This window comes from Oncorhynchus kisutch, linkage group LG15 (genome assembly GCF_002021735.2).
Source record: "Oncorhynchus kisutch isolate 150728-3 linkage group LG15, Okis_V2, whole genome shotgun sequence".
Lineage (NCBI taxonomy): Eukaryota > Metazoa > Chordata > Actinopteri > Salmoniformes > Salmonidae > Oncorhynchus > Oncorhynchus kisutch.
In genome coordinates, this window is record NC_034188.2 from 50,180,379 (window position 1) to 50,204,066 (window position 23,688).

At 48.8% G+C, this 23,688-nt stretch overlaps 1 protein-coding gene across 1 annotated transcript in view; it reads left to right on the forward strand.

Annotated features, from left to right (window-relative positions):
* Positions 1-296: 296 nt before the first annotated feature.
* Positions 297-23,688, forward strand: part of LOC109905397 (protein jagged-1b) — a 44,198-nt gene continuing 20,806 nt past the window's right edge. Inside the window, exons 1-2 of the mRNA XM_031790444.1 lie at positions 297-1,086; positions 4,998-5,324. Of these exons, the coding sequence (XP_031646304.1) occupies positions 937-1,086; positions 4,998-5,324 (477 nt within the window). The 5' untranslated portion in view covers positions 297-936. The remainder of the gene's footprint in view (positions 1,087-4,997; positions 5,325-23,688) is intronic.

The following is a 23,688-nucleotide window of genomic DNA, read 5'->3' on the forward strand; positions in this document are numbered from 1 at the left end:
TATTTTGTTTTAACATTGTTTGCAAACCGATATGTGACATGTATTAAGGCCAAAATAACATGCAAAACAAGTTTTTTTGTTGTCTTTGCCCTGAATGACGGGTCTCCACTGGACACATTATTCGACTACGTAGTCCAGTTGAATTACAGACCGCGTGCACATATAAAACGAGAATACGGATATCCTCTGCCTGAGGACACACACCCCTCGCGCACATTAACACACTTTCTCTCATGTTTAACCCCCCCCCCACCACACACACACACACACACACACACACACAGCCTCTCGTCACTGGCTGGCATCCCTTTTCGCTGAGTTCTTTCCCACCGCCGATACGCACGGTTACTTGATCCGGACCTGGGTGATTCGGATCTGTTAGCCCTGAGCGAAAGTGACCACGCGGGGTTGGAAAGCCTACGGAAAGAGTGAGGGACGAAGCATGCAGTGGATAAACAAGAGAGAGTAGAGTCTTGACTTGTAGAGAGGGAGATTATACTTCATTTGGCTATCAATTTGAGTCCTTTGCGCAAAGAAGGAAAGGGTGTATGCGTATGTGTTTAGTTTGAAGGGCGAGTGCGTTGCGCAGAGGGAGAATGTAATTGGGAAGAGAGCTCAAGTCAGGGAGCCAGCAGGTCTGACATTCAAAGCCTTAACGGCAGGTGGAGGGAAGATCGACCCGGTGGAGTGAGAGTGCTTTTTCTTCTTCTGTGGAAAGACCCACTCTGGATACCGCACCAAGAGAGGGAGAAGCCGGGGCGAGTGGTCGAGGAGGGGCGGGCAGGCAGGAGGAACTCCCCAAGGGGAACAGCACAAGAAAGGCAACAATGCCAAATACGACGCGATGAACTGACGCTCAAAGAGAGCTGAGAAAGGGATATTATAGAGTAGAGGGGACACCGCATTGTTTTACGTCCTCGATCCTTTGACGTTGAGATGGAGAGAGAACGAGCGCACGGACGAAAGCCGGTTGATTGCTGCAAGGGAGGCGCGAGGACCAGCACCAGGACAGAGATGAGGAAAGAACGGGGCCGGGGACAGCAGTGGACCGTGATTTTTATCGTCGCCCTTTCTCTGCAACCGCAGGTAAATCGTACCGATTAAGCGCTATTTTCGGCCGTTGCTAACCCTGCCCTGACTTTTACAGTCGGTGTTTTCATCCCACAGAGTTAATAATGGTGCCCACATTCTACTTCCCGGTTTCTCTTGTCAATATGTCTCCCCTTGCTCCAAATGGCGCTGTGCCCAACTGTTTCTGTGCGTCTTAATAGTCGCGTGTCATCCACTTGTTGCTCCATGGGCGTGTCCTTTCATCTGTAGGCTACAGGAGCAAACCTTCACGTCTTTACCAAAGCATGGTCTTTGGTTACACCATTTTTTTGTTATTGGGATTCTAAGCCTATTATACTGTAATTGCTTTGCTTTCCCGTTGAAAGGGGGCTAGACGACCCATCCGCGAAGTGAATTGCTTGAACCAGAACTGCAGGGGGAATTGTTCAGAGTACAATCTCCTGTAGGCTCTAACGGTGGAAACAAATGCATCCTTTATGTGAAATAGCAAGATAAATGTGATGGTGTCTGTGGATGGAGTAAGGCTGTCTTCTATGTGTTAACTACTACTACACTTTACTTACAAGGTGAGAGGGGATTCAAGGGAATTGTTCGTCAGTCTGTCCCTGTGTGTGTTGTGTGTGTGTGTGTGTGTGTGTGTGTGGGTGCGCACACTTGCCTCGCTGCCTCACACATTTTCATGAATGCAGTCCATCCTCTCTCTATGATATGTAAAAGTCCTGCAGATTACCAGGAATAGTCCAGCGTAGTACAGGCTACCTTATAAATAACATGTGATTTGTCACGTGCGCCGAATACAATGCGTACTTACAAGCCCTTTAACCAACAATAAGGAACAGAGTTAAGAAAATATTTATTAAATAAACTAAAGTAAAAAATTTAATTGAAAAGTAACACAATGAAATAACTATAATGAGGCTATATACAGGGGGTGTCAGGGTGTGTGTGTGTGGGGGGGGGGGGACAGGTTAGTCGAGGTAATATGTACATATAGGTAGGGGTAAAGTGACTATGCATAGATAATAAACAGCGGCGAGTAGCAGCCGTGTAAAAACTAAGGGGGGGGGGGGGTATCAATGTAAATAGTTCTGGTGGCCATTTGATTAATTGTTCAGCAGTCTTATGGCTTGGGGGTAGAAACTGTTAAGAAGCATTTTGAACATAGAATTGGCGCTCTTGTACTGGAGTCTATGACAATTCTTTGGGCCTTCCTCTGACACCGTCTAGTATATAGGTCCTGGATGTCCGGAAGCTTGGCCCCGGTGATGTACTGGGCCGTACACACTACCCTCTGTAGCGCCTTACGGTCAGATGCCGAGCAGTTGCCATACCAGGTGGTGATGCAACCGGTCTGGATGCTCTCGATGGCGCAGCTGTATAACTTTTTGAGGATCTGGGGACCCATACCAAATCTTTTCAGTCTCCTTTTCAGTTATCCTTATAATGGTAATAACAATGTAATAATGAATGTGCTTCCAAAACACCACACACAAACCACCATGACCACATAGAAAATCAATTCACATTCAGTTAAATTGGACATAGGCCTATCACATTCAAGTTCAAGTTCACACAGACCTAGAGGGAAAGCCTGGAGGTAGAGCGCTGGCTGAATGTGTTCTCTTCTCTTCCCCTCCCAGCCCCACCCCAGGCTATGGTTGTTGGCCTAAAAGAGTCCCCTACTGGCGGGGTGGCACAGCCCTCAGTGCAGGAGCAATATCAGGTCGTTCTGTATGTGTGGGTGTGTGTGTGTTTGTGTGAGATGAGAAGCCTGTTTGTGTGTGTGCGTGTGTGTGTGTGTTGGGCCAGCGGCCACAGCCTTGTAGCACTAGGGCGTGTGAATGTACAGAAAGATCCACATGGATCCACTGCACCCAGCTCTGAAGCTCTTCGCTAATATAACATTGCCTTCCCCTACTACAGTACAATGCAGACCAACCGTGCTGTGGGACATTTATAATGTAGGAGGAGAGCAGTAGAGTTGATATCCTGCATCCATTTCAGCATTGAAGACACTATAACCTGTGACAATAGTGTAACACTTATCAACCTGTATTACTCAGGTCTGGGGATGTGTCCGATTCAATGCAATGCAGATACGAGCATTCAGGATGATTTATAAATGTGGTTTGACACAGTGTATAATGTTGTCCTGACATTATACTGTTAATACAGAACAGTCAAGATGGTGCCATATTTAACAGTATTAAAAGGCAAGTGTTTAACAATGGTGCTAGTCAGTGTACATATCCAACCGTGGTACTCCAGTGTTCAGGTTGTGGTCCTGGTCTCGCCCTATTTTGGGGTTAAATGGGGGACTTAATGACCGCAGCTCTCCGCGGTGATGGTCGAGACTGAGCGCTCGGAGCGGTCAGATGGAGTGCTGAAACGCAGGTATGCCCGGAATGGCTGAGAGAGGTGGGGAAAGAGGAGAGGAAGAAAGGAGGATGCAGAGTGATGAGTGGGCCTGTATCTCCACAGGCTGTTTGATGTAGGAGAGTTTGGCCCCCTAGCCCAGGGACAGGGACAGGGACAGGGGCAGGTGAGGGACAGAATGCCACAACAACAATGGCCTGACTTACCAGCTATTCTTCTAACTGGCTTTGGTCAGGTTGTGTGTAGCAGGACTATTGCAACACTATTCTTCGTCACCTTCTTTCATTGAATGTGTCGTGTGCGCGTGTGCGTGTGCGTGTGTGTGTGTGTGTGTGTGTGTGTGTGTGTGTTACGTGCATTTGTGGTTTGTGCTTTTATAGTCGTTGGAAGTCATAACAATTATTTCCTTGCTATACAACACACCTGTCTCTCTGGGGAGCTTGTTAGCTCTACCAGCTTGTCTGTGCCCTTCTGCACCCAGCTGAGGAGAATGCTTTATAAGCTCTGGGAGGAGGGAGAGACAGATCGAGAGAGAGAGAGAGAGAGAGAGAGAGAGACAAGCAGAGAGAGAGAGAGAGAGAGACAAGCAGAGAGAGAGAGAGAGAGAGAGAGACAAGCAGAGAGAGAGAGAGACAGAGAGAGAGAGAGACAAGCAGAGAGAGAGAGACAAGCAGAGAGAGGGAGAGAGACAGAGCGAGAGAGAAAGTGAGAGAGAGAGAGGGAGAGGAAGAAAGAGAGATGAAAAGAAGAATGGCAACAAAACAGAGATAAAAAGCTGGTGCAGAGAGAAGGAGAGAAGGCAAGAGTTACAGCCTGTTCCCAGATAGAGAAGGAAGGGAGGAGGAGGAGGAGAGAGAAACCGTGGCCAGGTTCCCAGTGTCTAAGTCCCCCTGGGGAGAGAGGGAGAAAAAAGAAGGGAGGGCTACTGATACAGAAGAAGTAGGAAAGAAAGGAGCTCGATGGACGAGGTGGAGGAAGTGCATGACCCAGGGGAGGGGAGAGGCGAAAGAGGGAGACTGAGACAGCGAGGGAGAAGGGTAAAGAGAAGGGGAGGGAAAGATGAAGACCGATAGAGGGAGATGAACTGACAGATATGGAGAGAGAGAGAGAGAGAGAGAGAGAGATTGCTGGAATGGGGGCGTATCTCAATTTGGATGAGGGATTTTAAGTTTCTTCCGCTGTGGGGAGGAAGTGGTGTGAATCAATGTTATCTTTCCTTTCTCAATCACCCTCTCTTTCTACCTCTTAGAGTAGGATGACCGTAGTCTGGTAACCCTAATGAAGCAGATGAGAGAGAGAGAGAGAGAGAGAGAGAGAGAGAGGGAGGGCATGCTATCCATTGATTACCGTAGCTGGAGAGCTTTGGGATGAAAAATGATACTCCACCCATTAAGCAGGTGTATTCATCACATTCATGAACATTTTTTCAAGAAATATGACATTTGGAACCAGACGCTTTTTGTTCCCATAGATTCACCCTCTCTTCGGGAGTGTGTGTGTGTGTATGAATTATACCTCATCCTAACTCTCCTGTCTCCCTCTCTCTCCAGGCTGTGTGTGCAGTGGGAATGTTTGAGCTCCAGATCCGTCACTTCCAGAACCCCCATGGTGTGCTGCAGAGTGGGGAGTGCTGTGACCTCCAGGCCACAGGGGGGCAGCGCTGCTCACTCACGGACCAGTGTGACACCTTCTTCAGGGCCTGCCTCAAGGAGTACCAGGCCCGGGTCATCCCCACAGGAGCCTGCACCTTCGGGGCGGGCAGCACCACCGTCCTGGGGGGCAACACCCAATCCCTCCGTCATCGAGGGCACGACGGAGGAGGAAGAGAGGATGGCACTACAGGGCACGTCATCATTCCCTTCAAATACGCCTGGCCGGTGAGTACAGAAATGTAACTACAATGTTGTTACTACGGTAACATGATATGGTTCAAGTAGGTACACACTCACAGAGACCTGTGACGGCGTTGACACTAGCTCTTAGCATTCAGTCAAGCGGCCTTGCTACTATTTGGAGAAACTAGTAGCAGTTTTCTACTTGTATTAAACATGGGCATTGGTTTTGATGCTGAGATGATGCACTTTCTCTCCTTCCTTCTCTCTCTCTGCCTGGTTCTTCATCTTTCTCTCCCTATCTCTCGCTTCCTCTCTCTCCTCCTAAACTCTAAGCTGTTGTGCTGTTGCACCATTAAGGTCGCCGATGTCGCGCCTCTCTGTCTGACTTTGTGCATCGACGTGTCTGGGTCTGTACCAGGCACGTAGTCCAGGCTGGTGGTTACGACGCCTCATTAAAGAGCCGGCCTAATTAGTCGCACGTTAGACCCATCGATAATCCAATTCTGTCCCTCGCCTCTTCAATCCTCCGTCTCCCTCTCTTCCACACCGCGTCTCCCTACCCAAACAAAACAGGAAGAGCGGAAAATAGAAGCGAAGAGGAGGGGGGGGGGGGGGGCAGACATCTGGAGGGGGGTGAAAGCTTTTTCGCTGGTGGAAGAGTAACACTAAATGTTCACAACGAGCAGAGTTCATCCCACCGTTTACATCCCTTTATTCCACCCCCCCCCCCCCCCACGTCCATTAGAAGCAGTTCCCTGGCTTTCTGCTGTAATCACTATCTCTTTGTTTCCAAGTCGTTTCGGGGTCAGCGCCACAGCGACTACAATCCCTTCTGAATGACTTGGCACATGCAGGACGACTGCGCAACATTGTCTTCCTTCCAGAGAACAGTTGTTTGTTTCTTTGTTTACTGTCTCAATGAGGGCATTCGATATTTTTTGTTGTTGTTGTTCATGGTCTGGAATGTTTCCTTTCTGACCTCTCAGTGAGGTTGAATGGTTATTCATAATGGGAGTATTATATTCATGGGGGAACGAGAGCTGACGATGTGGTTGTAATTATATTCCTATTGCCTAGTAATAATGTTTGTTATATTGTGCAAAGCCCTGGTTGAGATTTGTTCTTAACTGGTTTGGTAGGCCGTCATTGTATATAAGAATTTGTTCTTAACTGACTTGCCTAGTTAAATAAAGTTTAAATACATTTTTTTTTTTAAAGATTTAGAGGCGGACTGGGAATTAACGCTGGTCATGCCCACCAGCTGGCCTGGTGTTGGAGCGCACAGGTCTGTATGTTCTAGCTACAGGCGCCTGGAACACAACACATGCGCACGGACACACACACACACACTTTCGCCCCTCCATGCTGGGGAGGTGTGTGAGTGGCAGGTATGAGTGTGAGAAAATTCTCCAGCAGAAAGTCTATCTGGATCAGTTTCAGGGCCGTGGGGCGGCTTGGCTGCAGGGGAGAGGAGAGAGACACTCAGAGGCAGGCCATCATTTCTATGGGGAGACCGGCGGTTGAATGACTCACATTATCTGGCCGTCTCCAGGAGGTAGGGGAGAGGCCAGGGGAAATAGGGGGGTGGCTCAGGCAGTATTCTGATATCTCTGCCCCAGGTGAGGGGATGAACAGGTGAGCACAGTCATTATGAGGAAAGGTGAGCTCCTTTTATCCCTCACCCTCGCTCTTTCTCTTCACTAATCTATTCAGGGAAACGAGAGTGTGCGTGTGTGTGCGCGCACGCGCACGTTTGCATTTGCTTGTCTTTTGGGTGTGAATAACCTGTGTGTGTGTGTGTGTGTGTGTGAATGTGTATTATATTTCCCCGTTGTCTGCCCAGCCCCTCACTGTCGGATCATATGGACTGAAGGATTTGGCTGCAGTTTGACCCCGAGTCCAGGGACAGCTAGCGGCCCGGTCTGGGATGTTTTAGCCAAGGCGTTTCCTTTCAGATATAAAACATCAAAAGCATTTCGAACCGTGAGGTCATTTCTCAAGTCGCCCGGTCTCATGTTGTTTCCAACTTCGCATAGCTGATTGGCGGAAAGAGAGGGACTGTGGGGATGGTCTTTTTCTTGTCTACGTGGTCGGAGGAAACCTACACAGTTTCCGAATGAATGGATGGAGTGAATAGGCGGTGCACTAGAAGGAGTTGCCGGGCAGCTCTCAGACAAAGGTGCATTATAATCTCTCTAAAGCCTTGTTCCTCTCAAAGATCGGAATCCTATAGAATCGTTACTCTAGATCGGCTGTGCGTTACTTGAACCTGCTTTCCACTCTTAACAACTTTTCCCCTCGTACCGTTGTTGACTTGGGGCCAGCTTTAGAGGAGGGTTAAGAGTCCTTGTGACAAATGACTCTGTGATAGGCACTGAACGAACACTGCTAAATAGAACTGTATGGGCTGTGGTCCTCATCTCTTGATCTTAGGTCAGTCCTTTCGTAATCTTGACCTCAAGTGTTAAGCCACTCAATCTGATCCTAGGTCAGGTTCTCTGCCAGAGGGAGAGATCCCTCAACTGGTGGGACTCACATTCAGCTGACTGTGTGTGTGTGTGTGTGTGTGCGTGCGTGTGTGTGCGTGTGTGTGTGTGTGGTGCGTGTGTGTGTGTGTGTGTGTGTGTGTGCGTGCGTGCGTGTGTGTGTGTGCGTGGTGCGTGTGTGTGTGTGTGTGTGTGTGTGGTGCGTGTGTATGTGTGTGTATGTGTGTGTGTGTGTGTGGTGTGTGTGTGTGTGTGTGGTGTGTGTGTGGTGCGTGTGTGTGTATGTGTGTGTGTGTGTGGTGTGTGTGTGTGTGGTGTGTGTGTGTGGTGTGTGTGTGGTGCGTGTGTGTGTGTGTGTGGTGTGTGTGTGTGTGTGTGTTTCGGTAACCATATCATCATCTACAATCATTTCTTTTTCACTCTCTTTCTTTCTTTTCTTTCCTCGTTCCCTCCCATCGCTTGCCTTAGTTGTTCTTGAAGGTTATTTAAAAAGCCACGCGTGTACATTGTTTCCTGTTGTGTTGTATGTTCAGGTTTTAGAGTAAAAAAAATAAAATAAATCAATGCCGCACATACAGGGCTGTTGATAAGTCTAACCTCTTGCATATGGGCCAGTCTTGTGAGTGCAGTGGTACCAAGAACCGTCAACAGTCAAAGGTCAGAGTTGGAAGTACGTCTCATAATTCCCACACTAGGGTTCTCAGGGATGTCACTAGATGGCCATGCGAGAGAGGACAAAACAGGCCATATCCACAGAAATGGAGAGGAAGGACCACTATTTGTTCTCTATCTAGGGGTGAGGAAGGTCTAGGTAAGGGTTAAGGTTAGAGTACGGGTTAACTAAGGGTTAGTGAGAGTTAAAACATATATTTTTTTAAATTAAGGGATAGTAATAAATCACATTCTTTGATCAGAAAGCATCATACTTCCGTACCTCTCTTACCTGGCCTTACTGACCTCTGCTCTCTCTGTGACAACCGGGCTTCCAGGAACAACTGAACGGGCCCTGCTATTAAACATGCAAAGTAGAGAAATGATGCAAATGCATTTCAGCCAGTACTCTCCTGTGTTCTGGGTCGGGTCTAATATGCTCGACTACACACAGACGCTCGCACACACACACTCTTTCATTTGGGTCTCTCTCTCTCTCTCTCTCTTTCCTTCGCTTTCTCTACTCCTCCTTTGTGCTTTCCTCTCCTTTTGTCCGTCGATGACTCTCTCATACACACTCACTTGTGGGCTGACATTGGACACACACACACAGACACACACACACACACACACACACAACACACACACACACACACACACACACACACACACACACACACACACACACACACACACACACACACACACACACACACACACACACACACACACACACACACACACACACACACGCACACACACATGCACACAAAGAAAGTGAATTCCATCTGGGATTGAGCCCTGTGTTTTTCGGAGATAAGTGAATAACCTGGAGGACAGAAGTCTCTCTAGGGAGGCAGCCTTTTAATGATTTCATTTGTGTGCAAATTGGATTGAAATGGGAGTTTCTATATAAGGAGGGGGAAGCAGATTTACACAATCACCTTGGAGATCCTGCGGGGACCGTGTGTGGAGTGAGTGTGTGTGTGTGTGTGTGTGTGTGTGTGTGTGGAGTGAGTGTGTGTGTGTGTTTGTGTGTGTGCGCGTGCGCGCGCGGGTGCGTTCATCTTGGTACACTGTGTTTGAAGAAGTGCGTGGGCACACGGCTTTGTAAGTAGTTGAACAGGTGTAATTACAGAAGTCTATTGACTCCTCATCCAGCTCCCTCTAGCACTCTCTCTCCAATCTCTCCCTCGCTCTACCTTTACTACTCTGTCCTCCATCCCTTGTGTCCACCCCCTCCGAAGTCACTCATCTGTCAACACACCCTCTCTCTCTCTCTCTCTCTCTCTCTCTCTCTCTCTCTCTCTCTCTCTCTCTCTCTCTCTCTCAATTCAATTCAATTCAATTCAATTCGCTTTATTGGCATGACGTAACAATGTACATATTGCCAAAGCTTATTTTGGATATTTAATAAAAATAAAAAATAAAAAATATTTTTAAATTGAGAATCAAATCGTCGACAGGACAACAGTAACAACAATAACCAAGTGTCAAAATAACCATACATTGAACAATAACAATAAGCAGACAGTAGAGGACATGTGCAGGTTGATTGGTCTGTCAGACACTGTCCCTCATCTTATGGCAGGCAGCAATGTAGTGCGCTGCCAACCCACAGCTCTCTGCGTCCTCCCCCAACAGAACGGGTAGCCTACTCTCATCAGAGAGGTCTTTGAAACCTTGAATAAGGGTTTCAAATTTGGGAAAATGACACTCTCTAATTATTTTATATTTTTTACATTTAGCAGGAAATGCAGCTCCGTCTCAGGTTCTGCTGTTGTGCAGTGGTTGCACAGCCTTTCCTCTACAGGGAGACAGGTTCTGCTGTTGTGCAGTGGTTGCACAGCCTTTCCTCTACAGGAAGACAGGTTCTGCTGTTGTGCAGTGGTTGCACAGCCTTTCCTCTACAGGGAGACAGGTTCTGCTGTTGTGCAGTGGTTGCACAGCCTTTCCTCTACAGGGAGACAGGTTCTGCTGTGGTGCAGTGGTTGCACAGCCTTTCCTCTACAGGGAGACAGGTTCTGCTGTTGTGCAGTGGTTGCACAGCCTTTCCTCTACAGGGAGACAGGTTCTGCTGTTGTGCAGTGGTTGCACAGCCTTTCCTCTACAGGGAGACAGGTTCTGCTGTTGTGCAGTGGTTGCACAGCCTTTCCTCTACAGGGAGACAGGTTCTGCTGTGGTGCAGTGGTTGCACAGCCTTTCCTCTACAGGAAGACAGGTTCTGCTGTTGTGCAGTGGTTGCACAGCCTTTCCTCTACAGGGAGCCAGGCTTTCCTGTGTCTACCCCTCTCAATGGCAAGGCTGTGCTCACTGAGCCTGTACTTTGTCAAGGTTTTTCTAAGGTTTTGATCAGTAACCATGGTCAAATATTTAGCCACGGTGTACAGTCGATTTAGGGCCAGATAGCACTGCATTTTGCTTTGTGTTTGTGCTTGTGTTTCCCAATAAGCAATGTCGTTTTGACTGTGTTGTAATATATAATATATGGTTTATCCTGATTGATTGGATGTTCTGGTCCTGAGGCTTCAGTGTGTTAGTAGAACAGGTTTGTGAACTCAGCCCCAGGACCAGCTAGATGAGGGGACTGAGGCTTCAGTGTGTTAGTAGAACAGGTTTGTGAACTCAGCCCCAGGACCAGCTGGATGAGGGGACTGAGGCTTCAGTGCGTTAGTAGAACAGGTTTGTGAACTCAGCCCCAGGACCAGCTGGATGAGGGGACTGAGGCTTCAGTGCGTTAGTAGAACAGGTTTGTGAACTCAGCCCCAGGACCAGCTGGATGAGGGGACTGAGGCTTCAGTGTGTTAGTAGAACAGGTTTGTGAACTCAGCCCCAGGACCAGCTAGATGAGGGGACTGAGGCTTCAGTGTGTTAGTAGAACAGGTTTGTGAACTCAGCCCCAGGACCAGCTGGATGAGGGGACTCTTTTCTTTGTTCAGCTTGGCATTTCAGGGCTTGGTAATGATATGAGAGGGGGTCACTGTATTTTAGATGTTTCCAAAACTGAATTGTTCTTTTTTGAGTTTTTATTATTAGTGGATATTGGCCTAATTCTGCCCTGCATGCATTGTTTGTAGGAGAATCTTACAGAACTCTGCATGCAGGGTTTCAATGGGGTGTTTGTCTCATTTGATGAAATCTTGTTTTGCAAGTGGACCCCACACCTCGCTGCCATAAAGTGCAATTGGTTCAATGACATATTCAATTAGTTTTAGCAAATTTTAATAGGCATTTCAAATTGAATGAGCTTTTTAATGGCGTAGAATGCCCTGTGTGCTTTCTCTCTCAGTTTATTCACTGCCTCATTAAGGTGTCCAGTTGAGCATATTTTTAAACCTAAGTAATTGTAGTGTGTGCATGACTCTATATATTTTGTACCAATTGAGAACTTTGGTCTAATTCCCTGAGATCTGGATCTTCTCTGGAAAATCATTATTTTAGTATTTTTGGGGTTTACTGCCAGGGCCCAGGTCTGGCAGTACTGCTCTAGCAGGTCCAGGCTCTGCTGAAGGCCATGTGTTGTGTGCTGTGGGTTTTACAGCACATGGCCTCTCTCTCTCTCTCTCTCTTTCTCTCTCTCTCTCTCTCTCTCTCTGTCTCTCTGTCTGCCTGTCTCTCTCTCTCCCACTCTCTCTCCCTCTGTCCCCCCCCCCCTCTCCCTCTGTCCCCCCTCCCTCTCTCCCTCTGTCCCCCCTCTCTCTCTCCCCTTCTCTCTCCCTCTCTCTCCCTCCCTCGCCCTTTCTCTCTCTCTCTGTTCTTTATCCCCATGTAAACCCATTCCTTTCATTGTTACTGCCCTCGCTCTCACTTCTGTCCCTCTGGTGACGTGAAACCACACACAGTGAGCTACAGAAGTATTTCTCTGTACTCCAGCACTTTGGATTTGAAATGACACTTTGAATATTATAGTCCTGAACGAATCGGTAATAATGATGAGTGAGAAAGTTACAGACGCACAAATATCATACCCCCTGAGACATGCTAACCTCTCACCCTTACAATTACAGGGGATGTTAACATTTTTGCGTCTATAACTTTCTCACTCCTCATTATTCACAATTAATTAATGACTATCCATAATCATGGTAACATGAAATTAAAGCTGACAATCTGCACTTTAACCCCCCAGTCATTGTTTAATTTCAAATCCAACGTGCCGTAGTACAGAACCCAAACAGCAACGACGTAGCTGGGGCTCACTGTCGTTTCCTTTGCGGTGGGTATTTGATGGAGCAGGGAACAATAACCATACCGGTGCTCCTGGGGGTCTCCCTTTTCAGCGACAGCGAATGGAGCGTCATGAACGGGATAAACCTCTGGGTCCCAAGTGTTCTTCCCTGTCTCTCCTATGTCCTCCTCCAAGTCCTTCCCTTCTCTTTAACCTCACTGTGGCGTCTTGGGAGCCACACTCTCCAAGTACTACTCATTATTAACCCATGAACACCACTCTCATTCTGTTCTGCTGTCCGTGTGTGGGCGGTTGACACACTAACCTGATATCTCCTCTTTGCCCGAAAAGAGAGCGTGTACGTGTGTGTTGGGTGTGTACTTGCGGGTACTTGTCTATATTTTTGGGGGATGGACAGTTTTTCTCTCTCCACAGCCTTGAATCCGGTTTACTGAGAAAATAGAAGCAGGGGAATTTTGAGAGGCCATCCAGATACACACGCACGCACACACACACACACACACACACACACACACACACACACACACACACACACACACACACACACACACACACACACACACACACACACACACACACACACACACACACACACACGCACATACACACACACACACACACACACACACACACACACACCCATCCCTATACCTACTTTCTCACTGGCCGTGCCTCATACTAAAAACCACAAATGTGGATGTTTAGCAGCCAGTGACCAGACGAGGTAATTTCCTGCGGAAGCCAAAGGGGGCATCTCGTTGTGGGCCGGGGAGGCGAGAGGGACACGATGGGGGAGATGAGACTAGAGGGGGGGGGGGGGGGGGGTCAGGGAGGGAACACACCATGCTGCGAGGGCTCTGTTGTTTCAGAGCGTTTGAAGTAGCCTGGAATCACATAACTTTGTCAAGCCAATTAACCCGCTAAGAATGTGACTCAAAGAGACAGAGGAGGAGGAGAGGTGGAATGGGAGGGGGTGAAGAGTCTGATACTAATCATGTCCTGAATGAAAGAACACAAAGATGGAGAGCATAAAGGAACAGAGGAGGGACAGGATCACGCGGCAGCAGGGTGGAGTGGATGGCAGCAGGGTGGGTGGATGGCAGCAGGGTGGGTGGATGGCAGCAGGGTGGGTGGATGGCAGCAGGGTGGGTGGATGGCAGCAGGGTGGGTGGGTGGATGGCAGCAGGGTGGAGTGGATGGCAGCAGGGTGGAGTGGATGGCAGCAGGGTGGGGTGGATGGCAGCAGGGTGGAGTGGATGGCAGCAGGGTGGGGTGGATGTCAGCAGGGTGGGTGGATGGCAGCAGGGTGGGTGGATGGCAGCAGGGTGGGTGGATGGCAGCAGGGTGGGGTGGATGGCAGCAGGGTGGAGTGGATGGCAGCAGGGTGGGGTGGATGGCAGCAGAGTGGAGGGGATGGCAGCAGGGTGGGGTGGATGGCAGCAGGGTGGAGGGGATGGCAGCAGGGTGGGGTGGATGGCAGCAGGGTGAAGGGGATGGCAGCAGGGTGGAGGGGATGGCAGCAGGGTGGAGGGGATGGCAGCAGGGTGGGGTGGATGGCAGCAGGGTGAAGGGGATGGCAGCAGGGTGGATGGCAGCAGGGTGGAGGGGATGGCAGCAGGGTGGAGGGGATGGCAGCAGGGTGGAGGGGATGGCAGCAGGGTGGAGGGGATGGCAGCAGGGTGGGGTGGATGGCAGCAGGGTGGCGGGGATGGCAGCAGGGTGGAGGGGATGGCAGCAGGGTGGGGTGGATGGCAGCAGGGTGGAGGGGATGGCAGCAGGGTGGATGGCAGCAGGTTGGAGGGGATGGCAGCAGGGTGGAGGGGATGGTAGCAGGGTGGAGTGGATGGCAGCAGGGTGGGGTGGATGGTAGCAGGGTGGGGTGGATGGCAGCAGGGTGGAGGGGATGGCAGCAGGGTAGAGGGGATGGCAGCAGGGTGGAGGGGATGGTAGCAGGGTGGAGTGGATGGCAGCAGGGTGGGGTGGATGGCAGCAGGGTGGAGTGGATGGCAGCAGGGTGGGGTGGATGGTAGCAGGGTGGGGTGGATGGCAGCAGGGTGGGGTGGATGCCAGCAGGGTGGGGTAGATGACAATAGGATGGGGTGGATGCCAACAGGGTTGGGTGGATGGCAGCAGGGTGGAGTGGATGGTAGCAGGGTGGGGTGGATGGCAGCAGGGTGGAGTGGATGGCAGCAGGGTGGGGTGGATGGTAGCAGGGTGGGGTGGATGGCAGCAGGGTGGGGTGGATGGCGGCAGGGTGGGGTGGATGCCAGCAGGGTGGGGTGGATGCCAACAGGGTTGGGTGGATGGCAGCAAGGTAGCAGGGTGAGGTGGATGGTAACAGGGTGGGGTGGATGGCAGCAGGGTGGGGTGGATGGCAGCAGGGTGGGGTGGATGCCAGCAGGGTGAGGTGGATGCCAGCAGGATTGGGTGGATGCCAACAGGGTGGGGTAGATGCCAACAGGGTGGGGTAGATGACAATAGGATGGGGTAGATGCCAACAGGGTTGGGTGGATGGCAGCAGGGTGGGGTGGATGGCAGCAGGGTGGAGTGGATGGTAGCAGGGTGGAGTGGATGGCAGCAGGGTGGGGTGGATGGCAGCAGGGTGGGGTGGATGCCAGCGGGGTGGGGTGGATGACAATAGGGTGGGGTGGATGCCAACAGGGTTGGGTGGATGGCAGCAGGGTAGCAGGGTGGGGTGGATGGTAGCAGGGTGGGGTGGATGGCAGCAGGGTGGGGTGGATGGCAGCAGGGTGGGGTGGATGCCAGCAGGGTGGGGTGGATGCCAGCAGGGTGGGGTGGATGCCAACAGGGTGGGGTGAATGGCAGCAGGGTGGGGTGGATGGCAGCAGGGTGGAGTGGATGCCAGCAGGGTGGGGTGGATGCCAGCAGGGTGGGGTGGATGCCAGCAGGGTAGGGTGGATGCCAGCAGGTGGGGTGGATGCCAGCAGGGTGGAGTGGATGGCAGCAGGGTGGGGTGGATGGCAGCAGAGTGGAGGGGATGGCAGCAGGGTGGGGTGGATGGCAGCAGGGTGGAGGGGATGGCAGCAGGGTGGGGTGGATGGCAGCAGGGTGAAGGGGATGGCAGCAGGGTGGAGGGGATGGCAGCAGGGTGGAGGGGATGGCAGCAGGGTGGAGGGGATGGCAGCAGGGTGGAGGGGATGGCAGCAGGGTGGGGTGGATGGCAGCAGGGTGGCGGGGATGGCAGCAGGGTGGAGGGGATGGCAGCAGGGTGGGGTGGATGGCAGCAGGGTGGAGGGGATGGCAGCAGGGTGGATGGCAGCAGGGTGGAGGGGATGGCAGCAGGGTGGAGGGGATGGTAGCAGGGTGGAGTGGATGGCAGCAGGGTGGGGTGGATGGTAGCAGGGTGGGGTGGATGGCAGCAGGGTGGAGGGGATGGCAGCAGGGTAGAGGGGATGGCAGCAGGGTGGAGGGGATGGTAGCAGGGTGGAGTGGATGGCAGCAGGGTGGGGTGGATGGCAGCAGGGTGGAGTGGATGGCAGCAGGGTGGGGTGGATGGTAGCAGGGTGGGGTGGATGGCAGCAGGGTGGGGTGGATGCCAGCAGGGTGGGGTAGATGACAATAGGATGGGGTGGATGCCAACAGGGTTGGGTGGATGGCAGCAGGGTGGGGTGGATGGCAGCAGGGTGGAGTGGATGGTAGCAGGGTGGGGTGGATGGCAGCAGGGTGGAGTGGATGGCAGCAGGGTGGGGTGGATGGTAGCAGGGTGGGGTGGATGGCAGCAGGGTGGGGTGGATGGCAGCAGGGTGGGGTGGATGCCAGCAGGGTGGGGTGAATGGCAGCAGGGTGGGGTGGATGGCAGCAGGGTGGAGTGGATGCCAGCAGGGTGGGGTGGATACCAGCAGGGTGGGGTGGATGGTAGCAGGGTGGGGTGGATGCCAGCAGGGTGGGGTGGATGGCAGCAGGGTGGGGTGGATGCCAGCAGGGTGGAGTGGATGCCAGCAGGGTGGGGTGGATGCGTACACCCAGGGGCTAGTCCATGTCTGTTCTAGGTTTCAGGTTTCAAATGGCACCCTATTTTCTGGATGTGCACTACTTTTGTCCAGGGTCCATAGGGTATAGTGCACTATATAGGGAATTAGGATGGACCCACTATTACTGTGATTCCATTCGGGTGTTGCTGGTGTGGTGCAAGCCATCGTATCCAGTTTCAAGCACCGCTGTCATGACAACACTGTCACTGAAGGGACATGTGTGGATGTGTGTGTGTGTAAGTGTGTGTTTGTGTGTGTGTGTGTGTTAGTGTGTGTGTGTGTGTCTATAATTACAGCTGGGCTAGTGATACTCCAGGTGAGTGGTGCCATCTGTATGAGAGAGGGGTTATGATAGTAATGGGCCTGGTAGCACAATGATTAGTGTGATGCTCACGTAGATTGTAGAACATGGGGTGGTGGAGAGAAAGAGAGAGAGAGAGAGAGAGAGAGAGGTAGAAGGGAGCGAGAGAGAATACTGTTATAGTCGATAGTTTTGACAATCATATTTATCATGTGCACTTTTGCGTGCACTTTTGCACATGTGTGTGTGCGAGGAGGGGAAATTCCTCTCTCAGGGATGGGAGTCCTTCCTGTCGTAGAGCTGTGTTTGTACAGCCTGGCTCAGCCGGGATATCCTACCCTGCCCATGTCTGAGGGCTCAGAGAGAGGTGGAGAGTGACGGGGGGGGGGTGGGGGTCATAGTGCCCATCAGAAATGGAGTGAGAGGGATAAAAGAGATAACAGAGAGAGACAGAAAGAGAGAGAGAGAAAGGAAGAGAGAGTGCCTATCGGGGAGAAATGGAGAGAGGGGCACACCTGGCTCCATGAGCTTTGAGGAAAAGGAATGTGGAGGGTTAGGATTGTGGGCAAACATGGGCATCTGTCTGGGTATCATTAACTCAAGCCTTGTTTTTATTTATGGTAGACTGGAGGGGAAGGGAGGGAGAAGCAATCAGACAGTTTCCAGCGATTTATGGCCGTTTTAATTTCCTTGTTGTTATTGCGTCTTGTTTTGGGAACTCCCTCTCGTTCTCTCTCCATGCTAACACAGCCTGTTAAGAAGAGTGGTCAACGAGGGCATAGCTGTGGAGACCTGCAACTGTGGATCTGTGGTATGTCCAAATGGAAAAGTGCCCCATCGTCCTTCCAGCCCACAGCAACATCAACCTCAGACTTTTTGCGGATGGGAGAGGTTACGAGTGGTAGAATTAGCTAATTGCTCCCAGAACAGTGGTTTAAGAAAAGATTAAATAAATGACAGTTCTGCAAGAGATGACAAACATTCCATGGAAGTTTTCCAGAGGAAATAGTGAAGTTAGGAATAGTGAAGTTAGGAATAGTGAAGATAGGAATAGTGAAGTTAGGAATAGTGAAGTTAGGAATAGTGAAGTTGAGTGTCCTCTTGAACGAATCAACTTCAAGTATAAGTGTTTTAATGGTTTCTTCCAGCCTCTCAATTCACTGCCGTGACACACTTTGAGCCCACTCCTCAGCTCTACATGACACACACACACACACACAGTGAACTATGAAATAACACACACAAGACACACTGTGGTCGTCAACGCACACACACACACCAGACAACACTGCACTCCCACACACACTCCCACAGCGACATTCCACCCTGACAAACACACAAATACACACTCACACAGACACAGGTACACCGTGCTCTCATCCACGTCACTCCCCGGCTCTGTCATCCCTTCTGTTGTTGTTTTGGTGGCTAACATTAAAAATATCACTGCACTATTGTCAGTGTCGCTTATATCATCGGTGGCCAGTGGCAACGAGTCATTCAGGACAGGTGGGGCAGAGCCGTGATTGGCTCAGTGTTCTGTCACTCATGGGGACACTACATCACAGCAAAATATACGGGTAGAGCTTGAAAATTCAAGCCCCTTGGGTGCTGCCATAGACTTACTTTAGAAGTGCCCATTCAAGAATGCTCAAGGTCATTGGCCACAGATAAAATGACGTCAAATCATTTTATACCTACCTTAGCTTTGATTGGACTGATCATGTCAACAACATACTTAGCTAGCAAGCTAAACAATCAGTCATCATTATGCATGAAGTAGACAATCTACTGGCAAATCCTTTTCAATCCTTGTCATAAGAAGAAAAATTATAGATAAACGTATCGGTGCTCATCGGCCATTGAACATAAACATTACACAGCAAGTTGGAAATCTCAAATTGAACAATGAGTGCTAAGGCGCCACTGCAGCACCGGGTTCGATCCCAGGCTGTGTCACAGCCGGCTGTGACCGGGAGACCCATGGGACGGCGCACAATTGGCCCAGCGTTGTCCGGGTTAAGCGAGCAGTGTGTCAAGAAGCAGTGCGACTTGCCTCTCGACCTTCGCCAAGTCCGTAGGGGAATTGCAGCGATGAGACAAGATCGTAACTACCAATTGGATATCACGAAAAAGGGGGTAACACCATGGGACAGAAAAGTTTGAGTACATTGGCCATGCTGTCAATCCAGCATGACTTCTGTCGCGTTCAAAACAACTGGAAGCTCGGATCTGGGAAATCTCAATCTTCAGTGAGTTCAAGACAACTGGGAACTCGGAGAAAACTAATTTTGAAAGGTCATCCAACTCTGAATTCCAAGTCAGGATTTCTGGCCTCTTTCTAGAGCCCACAAGAAAGAGCTGTGCGCGGCACCACCTTCCTGTTCAAGTGAGCACAGCACAACAAGATGAGTCCAAAAATGTCTTGTATGCTGCTGCATAAATTATATAATATGCCACGGAGATATGTATACAGTAGAAGAGAAAGTAATACTAAGTGTACTGTATGTTGTGTAGTAAGCTGTAAGTAGCCCATGCGCCTCACCCTATTAATTTACTCCCTTTTCACCTCATAAATTAGCCTACTGTTCTGACTTGGTGGTGCACATTTCTCCTATAGCCTGTTTTAGAGAAATGTCATCATCGAATATTGTACGAGCTTTCATTGTCTTTTTTTAAATTTTTATTTCACCTTTATTTAACCAGGTAGGCTAGTTGAGAACAAGTTCTCATTTGCAACTGCGACCTGGCCAAGATAAAGCATAGCAGTGTGAGCATACAACAAAGAGTTACACATGGAGTAAACAATTAACAAGTCAATAACACAGTAGAAAACGAAGGGGGGGTCTTTATACAATGTGTGCAAAAGGCATGAGGAGGTAGGCAAATAATTACAATTTTGCAGATTAACACTGGAGTGATAAAAGATCAGATGGTCATGTACAGGTAGAGATATTGGTGTGCAGAAGAGCAGAAAATTAAATTAATAAAAACAGTATGGGGATGAGGTAGGTGAAAAGGGTGGGCTATTTACCAATAGACTATGTACAGCTGCAGCGATCGGTTAGCTGCTCAGATAGCTGATGTTTGAAGTTGGTGAGGGAGATAAAAGTCTCCAACTTCAGCGATTTTTGCAATTCGTTCCAGTCACAGGCAGCAGAGTACTGGAACGAAAGGCGGCCAAATGCTTGTATGCCCCTTTATTTATCCTACGGTTCTGACTTGGTGTACAGGGAGAATATTGTAAGAACTGCCCATGTTCTGAATTCGGTCCCCGTACATTTCAAAAGTGCTCAACTATTTGTTATGTTGGCCTCATCCGTCCCCAGCTCACTCATTAATGCCTTAATCGAAATTACAGATTGCCTCTTATACGATCTTCGTCCCTTTATGCCATAGTTTGTGCATCTCAATTGTCAGTAGAAATCACATTTGTTTCAGCAAGTCGCTATGTTTTTTTTAAAGGCAGTAAATGAGGCTGAATAAACTGTTTCGCTGCCAGACAAGGCTCCACTGATAGCCAGGTGTAGCAGTGGTAAGACGTTGGGACTGCTGTTGGGACAGCTTTACTTAGGCCCTAACCGTTTGTCAGCACCGTTTGTCACCGTTATAGTGCAATTCGTGTATTGTTTAGTGTTGTGTAGTGGCTTTACTGGCATGCATGAACCATTTTGGGGGGGTTTTGCCCCACACAAGATTTACATGCTAAAATCACCACAGTTAGTGGCCATGTGTCTCATTATTGTTGTTTAATTTCCTCTCTCTCTGGTCATAAACGCACACGCACACACACACACGCAGGCGCACACACACACACTCACCATGTACTCACTCATGTTTTTTCAAATATTTCTTTTTACGTAGCAACCTTAGCAACGTATCTGTGTATTTCTAACCAGACTGGTAAGAGATAGAGTGGAACCACTCTGTTCTGGTGGAACTGCAGGGTTGAGAGACAAGGAGAGAAGGGAAATATCATGGGTCAAAAGTTTGTTTGTATGTTTCTGTCAGTGTGTGAGAGAGTGAGTGGATATACTGTATGTGGGGGGGGGGGGGGGGGGGGGTGCTAGGGGTGTATATATTCACAGCGTGTATTTAATAGCAGACTATTGTGGTTTAATGATAATAACAATGATTTGGTTGGTCACCTATATTTGTCCTATTGTTGTTGTGTATACCTGTGTGTTAAACTGTTGGTATGCTTCTGTGCATCTGATTTGCATATCTGTGTTAATTGCATTACTGATAGATGACATGTTGAAGTGTGTTGGACAGTGTATCTGTTTTATAGTATAGCATTATTGGAAAGTGATGCAATACATTTTTTGATAATGATCCTTTTGGCACAGTTCACATAAAACAATTGGACAATTCCAGGGTAATGGAATTGCACTGAGACGCTGATTTTCTACTTAAAATGTGTGGCCAAACTAAAAACATTGATTTTAAAGTTGAACAAACCGTACACCTCTATGCACAATGACTACTTTAAAGAATTTCACAATTCATTGTTGACATAAACACATTTACTGTGCAGATGCAAAGTTTGGTAACAGAATTTTGGTCAAATCTAATTTCAGTTTTTAAAAAAGAAATTTTTTCCAAGAACTTTGTTAAATATCTGTTCTGAATGTCTGCAGAAAGAACGAGGCTGTCAGCTATGACACGACACCTTGACTTTGAAAAAAACTATTTTTGGTTATTGAACTACAGTAGGTGAAGTGGATTTACATTATGGTCATTTCATGAAGGGTCCCTGATGAATAATCATTCTATATGAATGTCATTCTCTTCATGGCGATGTGTTCTAAATAGGTACACAAAGGTATAAATATTCAATATTCTCCTTTGCATATTTGGGCATTTTCTACACACTGAATATTATTTTAATGAGCTCTGCCCCCCCCCGGAAAAAAAAACATTTGGTTGTTCCAGACAGGACCAAATCTAAACCAATCATAGACGTCTATATTTCCTATGTTTGGACATCAAAGTACAGCACAGTAGATTGGAGTAGAGTACTCGCTGTGCCCTTGAGCAAGGCACTTAACCCTAATTGCTCCTGTTAAGTCGCTCTGGATGAGAGCTTCTGCTAAATAACAAAAATGTAGAGTACAGTAGAGTTCAGTTATAGTGTACTCAACTCTAGTGTGGTCTACTGTGTACTGAACTCAACTTTTCTTTGCTGTACTCTATTGCGTGCTGTACTGTGCTGTCCAAACGTATCAACCCAACTGTCGTTTGGATATATTTCTAATATCTTTATAAACTTGTCTGGTAGATGTTTTCTAAAACACCTTTTCTATCTGTTTGACCAGAAATCTAATATTTTTCTTATTGCTTATTTTCAGGATGGAAAATGGTAGCTTTAGCAAAAAGGTCTGGTCACTGGTACACCCTTCCTGAGTGTGTGTGTCACCTGGCTGTGTGTGTGTGACCCGGGCTCTGCGTGGGTGTGTGTGTGTGTGTGTGTGTGTGTGTGTGTGTGTGTGTGTGTGTGTGTGTGTGTGTGTGTGTGTGTGTGTGTGTGTGTGTGTGTGACCCGGGCTCTGCGTGGGTGTGTGTGTGTGTGTGTGTGTGTGTGTGTGTGTGTGTGTGTGTGTGTGTGTGTGTGTGTGTGTGTGTGTGTGTGTGTGTGTGTGTGTGTGTGTGTGTGTGTGTAGTGCGTATGCAGTGGTGTAAAGTACTTAAGTAAAAATACTTTAAAGTACTACTTAAGTTATTTTTGGTGGTATCTGTACTTTACTATTTATATTTTTGACTTTTACTTCTACTTCACTACATTTCTAAGGAAAATAAGGTACTTTTTACTCCGTACATTTTACCCGACACCCAAAAATACTCGTTACTTTTTGAATGCTTAGAAGGACAGGAAAATGGGCCAATTCACGCACTTATCAAGACAACACATGGTCGTCCCTTGTGCCTCTGATCTGGCAGACTCACTAAACACAAATGCATCTTTTGTAAATGATGTCTGAATGTTGGAGTGTGCCCCTGGCTATCCATACATTTTTCCAAACAAGAAAATGCTGCCATCTGCTTTTCTTAAAAGAAGGAATTTGAAATGATTTATACTTTTACTTTTACTTTTGATACTTAAGTATATTTTAGCAATTACATTTACTTTTGATACTTAAGTATATTTAGAACCAAATACTTTTACTCAAGTAGAATTTTACTGGGTGACTTTTACTTTTACTCAAGTATGACAATAGGGTACTTTTCCCACCACTTGTCATATGGGCCCTCCCTTAGGTCGTAGCCAGCTGCTGACATGGGAGCAGGTACAGGGTGGGGGAGAATGGGGGATGGTTGGGGAAGGACTGGGGAGGGGTGGGGCAGCGGTAGGAGAACAGAGGGAGAGAGATAATATGACCTTTGAAATGTCTCTATGCCTTTGGAACATTTGTGAGTGTAGTGTTTACCGTTCATTTCTGATTGTTTGTTTCACGTTTGTTTGTGGTCTATTCCACTCGCTTTGGCTCTGTAAACACATGTTTCTCCTGCCAATTAAAACCCTTAGAATTGAATTGAGAGAGAGATAAGGAGAGAAAGGGGATGAGAAAGGTGTACTTAGCTAGTAGCCTGGGAGCACGCCAACGCTGAGGTAGCGGTGTATTGGACACGGCGTAATTCCCTACCCAGAAGTCTTCCGACAGGATGCCCAAACCTGTGATGACTTCCGCCCATAATCACCCCTCCCGAGTCCCGCCCCCCATATAGAAATAGAATAGGTAGAGCGGTCACTGTTCTTCAATTCTAATTTGCCACTGTCCACGCACTA